The following is a 14,269-nucleotide window of genomic DNA, read 5'->3' on the forward strand; positions in this document are numbered from 1 at the left end:
CTTTGTTTAACATTTGCTCCCGATGTGAACTGTACATATGAACCCCAATATTCCAAAGGCCCCTAGGCGCCCCCAGCCAGAGGGCCATTAGGAGAAGTAGGCAGGCGTGGCCATGGGGACCGCTGACATTTAGTGGGGGTGCAGGCCCCTTGAGCTGCTTGTCCTTGGTTTTCCTGGCTGTGCACGAAGCGTGACAACAAGGGCTCTTTGTGCTCTGGTCTCTTCAGAGCCAGCCTTGTCTCCCCTTCACTCTGGAGGGAGCGCAGAAAAGGAAAAATCAGTAGTTGCCAAAGACATCTTGGGTCCTGTGAAAACCGAGGCTCCTTGAGGAAAGAATGCCAGGTGTCCTGGAAGGGGAGGGGACAGGGGTTCCTATGGTGACAGACATTCTTGTGGAGCTAGAGCATCTCCTCACACTTTCCCTGCCAAAGACCCCTCTAGCCCTCAAGTGACCCTGGGCCGTGGGGGAGGGAGCCCCCCAAATGAATAAGATTGGAGTTGCCTTCAGTCTAGCAGAGGAGGGGTGTGAGTTAGATAAGATTGGACTTTTAAAAAGAAGACGTGGGTCCATTCTTGGGCATCTGTTTGTAGTTGTAAATTAACGCCGGGTCCGTAAATAGCATTGCGGGATCGTGATGAGTGCACGGATAGGAAGGTACAGGTGCCCTGGGAGCACGTAGGCAGGCGGCCCCTCCCGGGCCAGAGGTGGGAGAGACTCCGGGCATCACAGACTGATGGAAGACACGAGCTCCAGAGCAGGGCTCCCGCCTTCCCGTGCGGGCCCCCCGGCAGCTGAGATGGAGGCCAGGTTACGTAGATGCTTAGCCGCTCAGAGTTCTTACCCGCGAAGAGGGGATGCTATTACCTGCCTCACAGGTTTGTTACGAGAATCAAACATGAGTTAATACATTTTCAGTGTTTAGTACGCATTTAATAAGCGTGAGCGATTCATGATACCATGGACCTTAACTGGCCAGGTGGGCACGGGCTGGTGTGAAGGGAGGATGGGTGTCTCAGGCGAAGGGCCAGCAGGTGGGATCAAGGGGGAGAGCAAGTCCTCTCCGTATCTGACTTGTGTGGCCTTAGCAATGCCAAATACGCTAGATGAGTGATGCCCAGTGGGATCCGGGGCTGGAAGGATGTGCAGAGGAGGGAGGAATGATTTTGCCCCTGGGGGACATTGGGCAGTGTCTGGTTGTCATGCTGGGCGTGAGGGGCCCCTGGCGTGTCTTGGGTAGAGGCCAGGGGTGCCACTAGACACCCTACAGTGCCCAGGATGGCCCCCACGGCGGAGACTCATCCAGCCCAAAATGTCAGTAGTGCTGAGACAAACCCCACTCTGGGTGGAGTGGGTAGACATGGCTGGAGACGTGGGCAGGACCCATGTCATCCGGGACCTGCGGTTTTGGGCCACGAACAGAATGAAGCCACCAAAAGTGATCCAGTTTTTTTTTAAGATTTTATTTATTTGACAGAGAGAGACACAGCGAGAGAGGGAACACAAGCAGAGGGAGCGGGAGAGGGAGAAGCAGGCTTCCCGCTGAGCAGGGAGCCCGATGCGGGGCTCGATCCCAGGACCCCGGGACCATGACCTGAGCTGAAGGCAGACACCTAACGACTGAGCCACCCAGGCGCCCCAAAAGCGATCCAGTTTTGAAGAAGGTCGTTTGAGCTGTGTTTTGGAGGGTGGATTGGGGGGGCAGAGGAGGTGAGCATTTGAGTCTGACATACTTCAGAAGTAAAGGAAACAGGGCTTGGCTGTTGAACGTGGAGTGTGTCAAATGCCAAAACCACAACTATTTAGTAAGGAGTTTGATGTCCTTTATTCAAGGGAAAACGACCCACAGATCAGGGATGCCCTGCCTCACCAGCCGGTCGCACTTCCATGGGATTTGGGGCTAGAGCGAGGTTCATGGAGCCTTAGAAGCGGCTCGGCGGGGACAGGCCTGCTGGCTGGGCGGCTGGGGCTCCTCTAGAGCTAGCAAGCCCTGCCGGCGACGGGCAGGTGAGCTGGCTAAACCAAGCTGGAGGAGCCTGACTGGCCCATGTTAGGTTTCCTCGACAGAGATGCATTTCCTGGCCGACTGCAGCTCGGGTTTGGGACGTGGGCCAGGCCACCGGGCAGCCTCCGTGTTTTGTGGGTCCTGCTGGATGCAGTGGTTTAGCCGGTGTAGGCGGCAGCTGGGAGGAGGGTGTGTGGGAGGAACGGTGTGTGTGGGGATCGGTAAGCAGAGTGACTGTTTTATTGTCTCTGCAGCACTTTGCCCTCCCATAGACCTGCGTGCCAGGTGGGAGAGTCCGTTCACCTTGTGCCTGGCCCAGCGGCTGTTAGTTCACCTTTCCACATACCCTCATCGGGCACCTCCTTCTGGAGTGGCTTCTGAAGCCCTGCGAATGTTAGAGGGTTTGTTCGTTAGCGTGAGGCATTCAGGAATAATTATCGCTGTTGAGGGTCTTTGGTTTGCTGGAAGGGCTAAGGGGGCCCCTGTGTGAACACGAGGTTGGGGAGCCTGCGCCCCTGTCCCCACTGCGGCGCCACACTCCACCGCCCGGGTTGGCTGGTCTGGCTCTCAGAGCGGCCCAGCGAGGGGACCGTGTTCCCCGCCCCCCTCCCATCCCCTGCAGCTGCAGCCACTTCCCAGAAGAACCTGACAGTGACCCTGATAGTGCCTCTGAGTCAGGCAGATGTGTTCAGGTCAGTTCCTAACAACAAAGGTCTCAAGGAAAAGCTGCTCTGGTAAGTTAAAAACAGGGTCAGGAACCTGGGGAACAAAGTTCTCTAGAGAACAAAGTTCACTTCACGGGTGATGCAGAAATAAATTGCACAAGTAATGGATGTGAAAAAAAATATTCACAGAGTTGTTGTAGAGAAATAGTGGTGGGTCCACAGTTTGAAAGGGCGCTGAACTCGGTGGGAGGCTGGTCCGCAGAGCCCTGGACTGATCAGCCAAGGCTGGGCCGGGCTGGGCCCACGGGCCAACCAGACGCAGTGGCTGTTTCGTGAGGAAAATCTGGGGGACAGGGCGGTGCCCTGGGGCGCTGGTTGCCGCCTCCCCATCCCCCCACGGCAGTGGCAGAGCTGGGCAGTTGGACGGGGACCCAAAGGTACGCAGTCTCCGGCCGCTCCCAGGAAAGGGTTTCCGACCCCCGTCGTACACGGTGCTCGCCAGAGTACCGGCGCCAGGCCCGCGGTTTTGTCGGCAAAGCCCCTCGGGGTCAGGCCGCTCCGGTCGGAGGAGGGAATTCTGAGGGTCAGTGCGGCCCGTGGATGCACACGTTGGCATCTGTACGAACGTGGGGAGCTGGCCTGGAGCCCAGGGTGCGGCCGCTTGTTCTCGTCCTCCCTCTGAACAGGTGCGCGGGGCAACGGAAGCAAACAGACGCGGTGCGGGAAGGCGTGTCGGGGACGGGGACGGAGCGGAGAAGTGCAGAGCGGCCCGCACCCAGGCCAGGGCCCACTGCCATCCCCGCCGCTGCTGCTCCTCGGACCTCTGGATTCTGCTGTGATCGCCCGGCCCTTGGAGAGAAGAAGAGCCCAAAGGGAAGTTCCCTGGGCTTCTAGCTCTTCTTTAGCAGACGCCAAGGAAACTTCGGACGTCTGTGAAGTCAGTAGGAAAAGGCTTTATCGCTGTTCCCCCTCAAGTAATAGTTTTTGAAAGTTACTTAATATTTTCATTCAGCTAGTATTTATTATTGAGCGTCTCCAGTAGGGCATGGTGCCCGAGGGTGCCCTCTGTCTCCCGAGCACACGGCCATCAGCTCTGTGCTCAGCAGGTGATTGCAGAGAAGGTTCTAGCATTCCTGCATGGCAGACGAACAACATATATTTGCAGAAATGGCTGTTAATTGCCTTGTGATCAGTGAAGAAGAAGTGCAGGGTGATGAAAGGAGCAGGCCTTCTGGAGGGTCTGGGGAGCTCCCCTGAGAAATAGCTCTTTCTTTCTCCTACAGTTTGCTTTATTGAGATATAGTTCACATACCAAAAAAATTCACACTTTCAAGGTGTGCAATTTAGTGGTTTTTAGTATATTCGTAAAGTCTCGCAGTCATCGCTGCGGTCTGATTCACCAGCTGCCCCAGCCCCCACTCGTCTGCTCTCCATCTGCGTGGCTCTCTTTCTTCTGCACGCTCCTGTAAATGGGACCCCCCCTCTGCGGCCCTTCCCAAGGACCGTGCGTACGCATCACTGCCGAACCCTCTGATAGCCGAGGCGTTCCAGGGGTGGGCGCCACGTTGTGTCTGTCCCATCCTCGATCCCCGGGTGGAGGCCACTTGGGAGGTGGAAGGGAATAGTGCACACGTTGATGGATGAGCTAGGTAGTGAATGACTCTCTAAGCCGGAGCCCGGCAGGTGAGCTCGGTGAGGACCGAGATAGCTGGGAATGGCATTCCCGGCCATGGGAACCATGTGTGCGGAGGCCCAGGGGCGGGAGAAGCAGAGGCACCCGAGTGCGGCCCGAGAGTCGCTGGCTTGGCAGGTGGAGCCACGGTGAGGGTTCTGGACGCGGAGCGCTCACAGGACCGCAGGCCTGGGAGAGGAGAGGGCTGGTTCTGCGGCCCGGTGAGCACCCAGCCCCGTGTTCACGGAGTGCGGCCACAGGCCTGCGGGTGGCTGTGTGCTTCGAGCACGCCCCGTGTGCCCGTCTGACCCCGGGGACGCCTCTGGCCCAGAGTGGGGCCCACGCGTGTCAGAGCGAGGGCTGCGACGGGCACACATGGGGCTGGGAAGCAGGTGGCTCTGGGGGAGCCAAGGGAGGGGCGTGTTCAAGTTCCAAGAGTGGGTAGCCACCCCGGTGATGCGAGGGGTCCCTGAAGTCATGGGCCCGGGCCGCGGCCGTCCCACCCACCGCACTCTCCCATGTCACTGCAGCGGCAGGCACCAGGAGGTGGGTGGCTGGGGCGTCCTGGGCTTGCCTTGCCAGACGCACCTCGGGCGCTACTAAAGGCCAGCAGAGGAGGGGTTAAGGTGTTGACAAGCAACTCACTAGACCGACAGGAAAAGGAATCCTCGTGGGGCTGGGAGGACACACAGGAGGGGCTGCTGGTGGCAGGCGTGGAGGCCGGGTCTGGGAGCTCTCTGAGGTCAGAGGTCTTTGTGGTTGGAGTGATTGAGGAGCCTGGGGGAAAGATACGATTGTGGTCAGAGACTGGATGACTTTTAAGAGCTGGATGTAGCAAGCAGGTTATATATCAAACGCCAGTAAAAGCTCTAAGCTGCTTGTCTGCAGTGGTATCAGAGATTTTCAGCTTTGAGTAAGTGGACACCCAACCCCAACTGCCTGGACAATGAAGGGAATTTAGCGGCTTATCCTATAAAAGGTCTGGAGGTGGGGCAGTCTTCAGGCTTGATTTTGCACCTAAGATGCTAAGGACAGGAGTCTGCTTCTTGCCCCTTCTGGGGTCCACTTCCCATTCTTGCTAGGTTTTCCTTGCCGGCACCTCCCATGTCAGGCCTTGCAAGAAGAGTCTGAGTCTCTGTAGGTGCAAGTGAGGGCCCCCAAGTCCCAGAGCTGCACGTCTGTGGTGGGAGGACAGCGAGCCGGGGTGCTCTGATTGCCCTGAGCCAGCAGGAGCACCCCTACCTGGGGCTAGGGCGCTTCCCACTCAGATGGGTGACAGGGACATTCTGGGTTTGGGGAAGAGGGGACCTGGGAATGCACACTCCAGAGGCCACAGAAAGGGCCGGTGTGAGAGCTTCACTAATTCTCATAAAGGAAAGGGGAAAGCAGACGGCAGACGTCCATGAACTTTTGAAGATTTAAGGGAATAACAAATGTTGGCACTGAAGGAGCAAGAAATACATTTGGGAACATTAAAATCAGGAAGTTTTCCATAGAAATTCAAATACCAATCCTCTCGGTAAAATGGGAGAACCGGCAATGGTGCGGAGCGTGTCTGCCTGGTACCGATGGAAGCAGCGTGAATGCCCCTGTCAGTTTACGTATTCTAGTGGTCACATTAAACAAAGCACAAAGGAATGGATAAAATTAATTGTAATATGTTCTTTTGAACTCAGTATTTCCAAATATCATGTCAACATGTCCTCACTACAGAAATTATTAGTGAGCCGTGTGCATATTTTACACTTGGCGCATCTCTCTTCAGGCGAGCTCATCACGCCTCCTGGTTTTCACTAGCCTCCCCCACCCCCTGCCATTCACACTTCATTAGCCCCATCTCAGCAGACACTGGGGCTTGGGACACTTCCTGATCTGGTCATTTTGCCTGTTTTCTCATGGAACTTTGCATTCTTTTAAAAAGACTGGCTTCACCACAGTAATCTCTTGCGCACCAGAATCCCACTTAAAAGGTAGATAGACTTTACGGTTTAGAAAACACATTGGCAGCACTCTTCTAAGCAGCACGCTGTCCCACAGATGTGTGATTCCCTCACTTAACCCACACAAGGTTACGGGGGCAGTGTCCTCTCTAGCTCACCTTTCCAAACTGGAGCCTGTGAATTTGTGCAGGCCGTCACGCAAGGGCCTTCGTCTTCATGAGCACCCTCATCATTCCAAGACCAGCATGATTTCTTTTACACATCAGGAATTCTTGAAATACTGTCCGGAGAGCACCATTTTACCCCAGCCCCGCCGACTGTCCCCCACCAGAAACCACATCCCTGCTTCTCCCCGTAGGTGCTGTGCTGTGTCACTGGGCCTGGCCGGGGGCTCGCACTCTGACGGGCCCACGGGGTGGGACAGCCCCGAGGAGTACTAGGGCCCTGTTCCCATCTCAGGGTCACACAGGGTCACATGGGGATAGAACAGAATGCAGTGTGTCGCCTGCCCTCGTTAAGTTCCTCCTGCAATTTTTTCAATCCAGACATCATAGTTTATGCAAATTTGCGTAAGTTAAACACACAAATGATCAAGGTTCTCTATTCCCTCAGTTAAAGAGGATGGTTTTCAGCCAGGTGGAAGCAGGTAAATCCTATTGAATCTGGAGTCGGGCATGTGCAGATAGGTTCATCTCTTCCTAGAACTGCCAAATAATGCTTAAGATCTCTTAATTTGTGAGAGATGCTTTCCTTCTCAAAACAGCCTTCAGTCGGGATGCCTACGTGGCTCAGTCGGTTAAGCATCTGCTTTTGGCTCAGGTCATGATCTCAGGATCCTGGGATCGGGTCCCGCATCGGGTTCTCCCCTCAGCGAGGAATCTGCTTCTCCCTCTGCTCCTCCCCACCGCTCGTGTTCTCTCTCTCTCAAATAAATAAATAAAACCTTAAAAAAAAAAAAGCCTTCAAATAAACCAGAACTCCTTAGACATATTAGGTGCTCACAGAGTTTATTTGAATCAAATGATCACTTAAAGAAGGAAGAGGGACAGAGCAGCTTAAAGACATTAAAAGTCAACCAGAAACAAGGGTAAACTCTTAGTCATAGAGAATTAAGATTAAAAAAAATTATTTTGGAATATTTATAAGATCATAACATTAGTGTTGAAATGCCATTTAAAAATATGTTTAAAAGACCAAGAACAACCCATTATATGTACCTAACCACCTCCATTCCATATGTCCTATCTTATCAATTCTGCATAAGACAGAAATCTCTCAGGAATGGATTCTCTAAGTAGAAATCAAACTGCTTCTTTTCCATTTATCAACACATTTGTTTTTGGTTTCTCATTTCCTAGAGTTTTAAGAAAATGGAATAACAATTACTCACCCATGTTCAGAAGCAGGCTGGATTCTTATTTTTGTAAAATACTAAATTTGAGGCTGATGCGAGCTGGCTCTGCTTGTCCCTTGCTCACAGCCCTTCCAGAAGAGTTGAGGTGGGGTGAGGTGGGGAGGGGCAGTGTTCCCGGCTGATAATGATTGATCAGCATTAACAGTGGAAATGATAAGATCAAGATACTCCTTGTACTTCAATAGCTTAAGCAAGATCTCCACTTTTCTTATTTGCCCAGGGACAGCTGCAGCATCGTGCATTTAATTACAGAGAGAGAGAGAACAATTATCATTTGCAGAGTAGTGCAGGTGATGATGCTCACCCTACTCCCCAGAGTGGGTGTGAGCAAGATGTTTGAATCTGCTGTTCCCTCAAGAGTTCCTGAGCTTGTGTGTGGCTCCCACATCGCAAACAACTTGGCCATTTTATGACCACTTTGCTTGAAGATTCTAGCTCCTTCATTCTTTTATTCTTATCCTTATTTGCTTTGTACACTATTGCCCCTAAATGCAAGCCAGCTAATTCACCTAGCTAAAGAAATAACAATCAGTTTTATGGCTGGAGTAAAAAAAAAAAAAAAAAAGAAGGGCTATGTTGGATTTGGACTTTGTACTAGAGCGACTTCCGGATGATTTTAGAGATGCTCGAGGGTAATTTTCAGGGAACTTGATGGTCACCTACGTGCTGGCTTTGTAATGGAAGCCTAAGTGCGATGTGAAGGATCCTGAGCGAGACAGACTCCACATGATGGCAGTGGGGGGACAGATGTGTGGTGGGAGCGGGGGCTGTGGGATCTCACAGGAGCTCGCGTTAAGAAATGGACAGTCGTGGCCATGGGCACTCAGAATGCACGCCGAACTGGGCATCTTCCGAGTGGAAGAGCGGGTCTGGAGCTAAGGTGGGTGGAGTGGGGGGTGGCCGGCATGCGGGCTGTGAAGGGCGCCCACCGCGTGCCCGGCTAAGGCGTTTGGACTTGATCCCAGAGACACATTCAGTCATCAGTTCATTCAAGAAGCAAGGCAGATTCGGGCCCCATTCTCACAGAGTTGACGCTGAGCTGGCTACCCCGGGAGGCCCGGGTGGGTTCGTTGATGTAAGGGGCACACACGCCTCCAACAATTGTAAAATGTAACATCTGCCCGTCCGTAAAACCCACAAAAGGGCGTGTCCGTTTCTCCTCCGTAGACATAATCACTGCTGCCTATTTCTTATGTGTCCTACAGATATTCCGTGCACACATACTATATATATATATATATATATATATATATATATATATACACAAAATACTCTTCACTTGGCTCGCTCTTCACTAATGACGTTCTCTTGGCGTTGATTCTAAATTACACTTGACCCTTGAACCACTCGGGGTTGAAACTGCACAGGTCCACTTACATGTGGAGTTTTTTTCTATAAATACAGTATAGGACTATAAATATATTTTCTCTTCCTTATGATTTCCCAAGTAACCTTTTCTGTTCTCCAGTTTATTGTAAGAATACAGTACGTAATACGTATGACATGCGCCATCTGTGTTAATCAACTGTTTATGTTGGTGGGAAGGCTTCCAGTCAGCAGGAGGCGGTTAGTGAAGTTTTGGGGGAGTCAGAGTTACATGTGGATTTCTGACTGCGTGTGGAGGGGTGACGCCCCAACCCCCACGTTGTTCAGGAGTCCCCTGTATTTCACGGCGACCTCCTGCATCCCTTTAATGGCGGCAGAGCTTGATGGTGTCGAATGTGCCCTAATACAGCGAGTCCCCTGCTGACACGCACCGAGGTTGTGTCCAGTCTGGGAAGTGAGACGCAGCTGCAGAGCCTTGTCTTGGGGGTGTGTTTTTGCACGCATATCCAAGGGTAGTTTGGGAATTGATTCCTAGAAGTGGAAGTGTTTGGTGACAGTTTGTGCATCTGAAGTACCCTAGCTGCGGCTTCACAGCCCACCAAAGAGTTTGTTCCAGTTTACCCGCTCAGAGTAATGGACAGGAGTGTTTATTTCACGAAGCCTTAGGCAGACTTCTGATCTTTACAAATATTCTATGTAAAAAAGATGACTGAAGTCCAGCACCATTTCCTGTATCTAAAAGCCCAGCTGAATTTCTTTTTTGAGGGCCCACAATTTTAGGTCCATCCCTAATTTGCCATCAAGTTGTTACTTGTTTTTTTTTTTTTCTTCTTCTTCTGATTGATTTATGAGAACTCTTTATTTATTAAGTAAATTAGCTTCTTTCTTTCTGTTAAGTGTTTTAAGTAGTTTTTCTCAGTTTCTTACCTATCTTTTGATTTTGCTCATGCTGTCATCATTCAGAAAATTTCTTTTATTAGATTTGTATTTTAGATTTATGTTACAAGGAACTAAACCAGGATGAGAAGAAAGACATGTTCTTGAAAGATATTTTGGAGGTAGAATGGAAAGGCCATGAAATATCTTTGGAAGCTATGATAATGGGTGACTTTGGAAGTCTTTATTAAGAACTGAATTTCAGATGCCTAAAAGCAAACTTTGAGTATCATCCATAATTAAGGGACAGGAGAAAAAATGTGGAATCAAGGAAATTAAAAAAAGGAGCTTTCTGGCCCAGCAAATGCCACTGGACACTATCGGTGTGTGCCTTTTGTCTCAGGGCTGAATTAACCCTCATCCCACTGGCCTTGGTCCCCACTGAGGTCCCAGGGATGAGACACTGGTGGGCGAATCATTATTGCCGGTGATGGTGAGCCTTGTCCTGTATTTTAGGAGGGTTGCCCCTACAGGACAATTCAGAAGATACAGTTTATTAACTTTTTGATTTAAATAATCTTTTGATTTAAGATGTTCATCCCAGTAGCCACCTGGGGCATATTTATCCTTTGCCCTCATCTTTTTCTTTCTCTGTTTATATTTTTTGGTAAAGGGACCATCTAGAAGCTGCCGGCCATGTATGTCTTCTGAAAGATGCCGCTGACCTGGAGAGCTCATCTGAAATCGCCCACCTCATCAGGGCTGAGAACCTGGAGGCAGCACTGGCTCTTCATCTCTACAGAGGAGGCCGGCTCGTGCAAGGTAACCCGCTTTCTCTGCAAGGGTGGGACACTGGAGGTCATGGAAACCAGAAGCACTTACAGCGACAAATAACACAGAGTTGAGGGGCGCCTGGGGGGCTCAGTCAGTGAAGCGTCTGCCTTCCGCTCAGGTCATGATCCCAGGGTCCTGGGATCGAGCCCCACATCGGGCTCCCTGCTCAGCAGGAAGCCTGCTTCTCCCTCTGCTGCTCCCCCTGCTCGAGCTCTCTCTCTCTCTCTCTCTCTCATGAATAAATAAAATCTTTAAAAACAAACAAACAAAACAGCTGAGATCTCAGTTCATCCTGTTTACCCGGTTCAAACCTGGGGGGAGCACCCTCATCTTCTTTGCTTTGTCCTTCTTAGGGCCTCATTTTCCAAAAGGAGGTAACTCCGATTGAGAATGGATGTATATGCCAAAGCTGTCGTACCGCATCGAGAGCTGTCGCGAACCTCCTGGGTGTACAGTTCCTCACTCAGAGTATGATTTTCAAAAGTCACACATACGCACCTCTTATAAACACAGACTGGGCACGTAGGAAACACTTTATTTCACTGACCTACTAACGAGGCAAACACTAAGATCCTGAAGTAGCTTAAAGAGCATCTGAGGAGCTGGGATTTGAGTGGGTGATTTCATGGAGAGTAGAAATTAGGTTGCTAGGTTAGCTGCGGAGCAGGGTCACGTGCGACGGGCCCTCCGGGGCATTAGTCAGGGCTCTCCAGAGACACGAGCCCAGGAGGACATGTACAGACACGCAGAAGAGGAGATTTATCACCGAGATGGGCTTACGCGACGACGGAGGCCCAGAAGTCTGGCGGCCTGCCCTCTGCAAGCTGGGAACCCTTTCCGTCCGGATCTGAAGGCCTGAGAATCGGGGGCTGCTGGTGTCAGTCGCTGTTTGAGTCGGAAAGCCGGAGAGCTGGGAGCTGGCACGGGGAGCACGGATGTCTCGGCTCAGCCTTGCCCTCCTGCTCCCGAGGCCTTGAGCAGATGGGGTAACACCCACTTGCCGCAGTGAGGGCGGCCACCTTCCTCCCTCAGTCTGCCAATTCAAATGCTAATCTCAGCCGGAAACACCCCCACAGACACACGCAGAAATAATGGTTTACCGGCTGTCGGGTTGTCCCCGAGCTCAAACACAGCGTTAACCATCACCACCGCACAGAAATGATTCACATCGCTACTTGACCCAAGCCGGCAAAGTGTGTATTTTTTTTAAGTAAGCTCTACATCCAACATGGTACTTGCGCTCGGAACCCTGAGATCCTGCCATTTGCAACGACGTGGATGGAACTGGAGGGTATTATGCTGAGCGAGGTAAGTCAGTCAGAGAAAGACAATTATCGTATGATCTCAGTCCTATGTGGGATTTAAGAAAGAAAACAGATGAACATAGTGAAAGGAAAGGAAAAATAAGATGAAAACAGAGAGGGAGGCAAACCATAAGAGACTCTTAATCACAGCAAACAAACTGAGGGTTGCTGGAGGGGAGGGGGGATGGGGTACCTGGGTGACGATACGAAACTGATGAGTCACTAAATTCTGCCCCCGGAACTAATAATACACTATATGCTAACTAAATTTAATTTAAATAAATTAAAAAAAAAAACCCAGAGTCCAATGCCCTCAGGCTGAGCCAACCAGGCACCCCAAACTGCAGAGTATTCGATGCAACTTCACAGCGTATGAGCTCTTCACTAGTAGTAAAGAGTGAAGTTGAACAACAGTACTCTCTCTCTTAAAAACTTCACTAATCAATCCACCGGGGACCTTAAAACACGGTTCCCTTGGTCGCTGAAAGGACATGTGTGCAGTCGTCGTTTGGACTTCAGCTACAGCTGGGGGCTCTTTCTTCTTAACACTCCGAGGCTGATGTGACTTCCGTGAAAGCACAGAGGCACCAGGTGAAGGCAGGAGACATTGCTTGCGTTGCAGCTGACCAGTGAGTGCCTTTTCCCAAACGTGAATTAACTGACATGGCGGTGGCAATCACATTTCGGGGGGCGGGATGTCATTTGAGGGCCAAAATGATCTACGGTCATCACAGGAGAATGGAGCTCCCGTCAGCAGAATGTGCCAAGCCTCGGAAATTTTCGGCAGTCTCATTGCTAAAGGTGACTTTCTGCCTCGCTTCCTCTTCCTGCTCCCTCCCACCTCCTGCCCCCAACAGGGACCTGGGGCTTCACCGGCTGGGGCCTCACTGCATGCTCGCTTCCTGCCTGGGCACATCGGACAAGGTGCTGTTTTTAAAACCTAAGCTGCTACATGCACACTTCAATCTCCCCCCAGCACAGAGTGAGTGTAACTAAATGATCAAGAACAAAAAGGAAACCTTCGTCCCACTTCTCATTCCAGCTGTCTAATTTGTTATCCCCGGAGACAACTAGTTATCATTCCCTTGTGTATTCTCCTGGAAATGTATTATAGGGACTGTGCTAGTTATCTGTCATTATATAACAAATTACCCCCGAAAGTGAGCGACTTGTAGCAGTGCATTTATATGTAATAGTTTCCGTGGATCTGGAATTCAGAAGCAGCTGTGCTGATTCTGTCCCAGGGTCTCGGGTGAGGTTGTAGTCAAGACCACGTAGGATGTGCTCCAGCGGAGGCTGCGTCATCTGGAGGCCTGACTGGTCCCACACGGGCCACCTGCTGTCAGCAGGAGGCCCCAGCTTCTCACCACGTGGGCCTCTGCCGAGGTTGCTGAGTGTCCTCAAGACATGGCAGCCGGCTTCTCCAAGAGAGAGCCATCGAAGAGAGAGCGCCCTGGAAGCTGATTGGCCTATTATGACCCATCCTTGGAAGCCCTAGGTTCCAGAGCATCTCCTGCTTACACCAGTCAGCCCTCTGGGGATTGGGAGGGGACCTCACTGAGCATGACCACCAGGCGCTGCCCTCCATGTAAGCCCAGGCACATATTTGTACGTATCTCCTCCTTTAAAAAAAAACATGAGTGGGAGCATGCTATAAATAGTCAGTGTCCTGCTTTTTACCACGATGCATCTGCAGATTTCTCTGCAGCCGCACATGCACAGATCTACCTCATTCTGTCAATGCTTGCGTAACCTTCCAAGCGTGGGAGCACCCATCATCTTACCAGGCTTCGATTAAGGGACATTGGAGTTGCCTTCCATGTTTTTCCCCCACAGTCATGGCAGCGAATATCTCTGTATGGACGTCTTAGCTTAGGAACCTCTGAGAATCTACCTGTGCCTCCTTACCTTTGCAACCCCGCTTGAACCATCAGCACAAACTGTCTTCTATCAGTGGGGATGGTGTTCGTGAAAGTCTTACTCCCAAGAGCTCTTTTCCTCTGAACAGGTATGACTTGGGATTCTGTTGCAAGTGTCCTGGGAAACAGAGTCTGAGGTCGATCTCAAAATAGGAAGGAAGTGTAGGGGCCAAGGTACTGTTCGTAGCTCTTAAAGCTCCTGGAATCTTTACTAGGTTGTCACTGACCGTTGTAGGTCTGTTTTGCAGTCACAAGGCTTCAGGCACTGGGGTTGATGAAATCTGTTTACCATCAGGTGTATTATTGTCCATCAAAC

General features: G+C 51.3%; 1 protein-coding gene across 9 annotated transcripts in view; it reads left to right on the forward strand.

Annotated features, from left to right (window-relative positions):
- The window catches only part of GLT1D1 (glycosyltransferase 1 domain containing 1), an 84,446-nt gene that overhangs the window by 12,353 nt on the left and 57,824 nt on the right, over window positions 1–14,269 (forward strand). For 7 of the 9 annotated variants that reach the window (XM_078061124.1, XM_078061125.1, XM_078061123.1 and 4 more), the window contains one exon: window positions 10,570–10,718. Coding sequence is in view for 5 of the 9 variants with exons in the window: in XM_078061123.1 (XP_077917249.1) it covers window positions 10,570–10,718 (149 nt within the window). In the remaining 4 variants the exon portion in view is untranslated. Of the gene's footprint in view, window positions 1–1,617; window positions 3,606–10,569; window positions 10,719–13,883; window positions 14,043–14,269 lie in introns of those variants that run through there. The other 2 variants (XM_078061126.1, XM_078061127.1) reach the window with 2 other exon arrangements.

This window comes from Halichoerus grypus, chromosome 13 (assembly GCF_964656455.1).
Source record: "Halichoerus grypus chromosome 13, mHalGry1.hap1.1, whole genome shotgun sequence".
NCBI lineage: Eukaryota > Metazoa > Chordata > Mammalia > Carnivora > Phocidae > Halichoerus > Halichoerus grypus.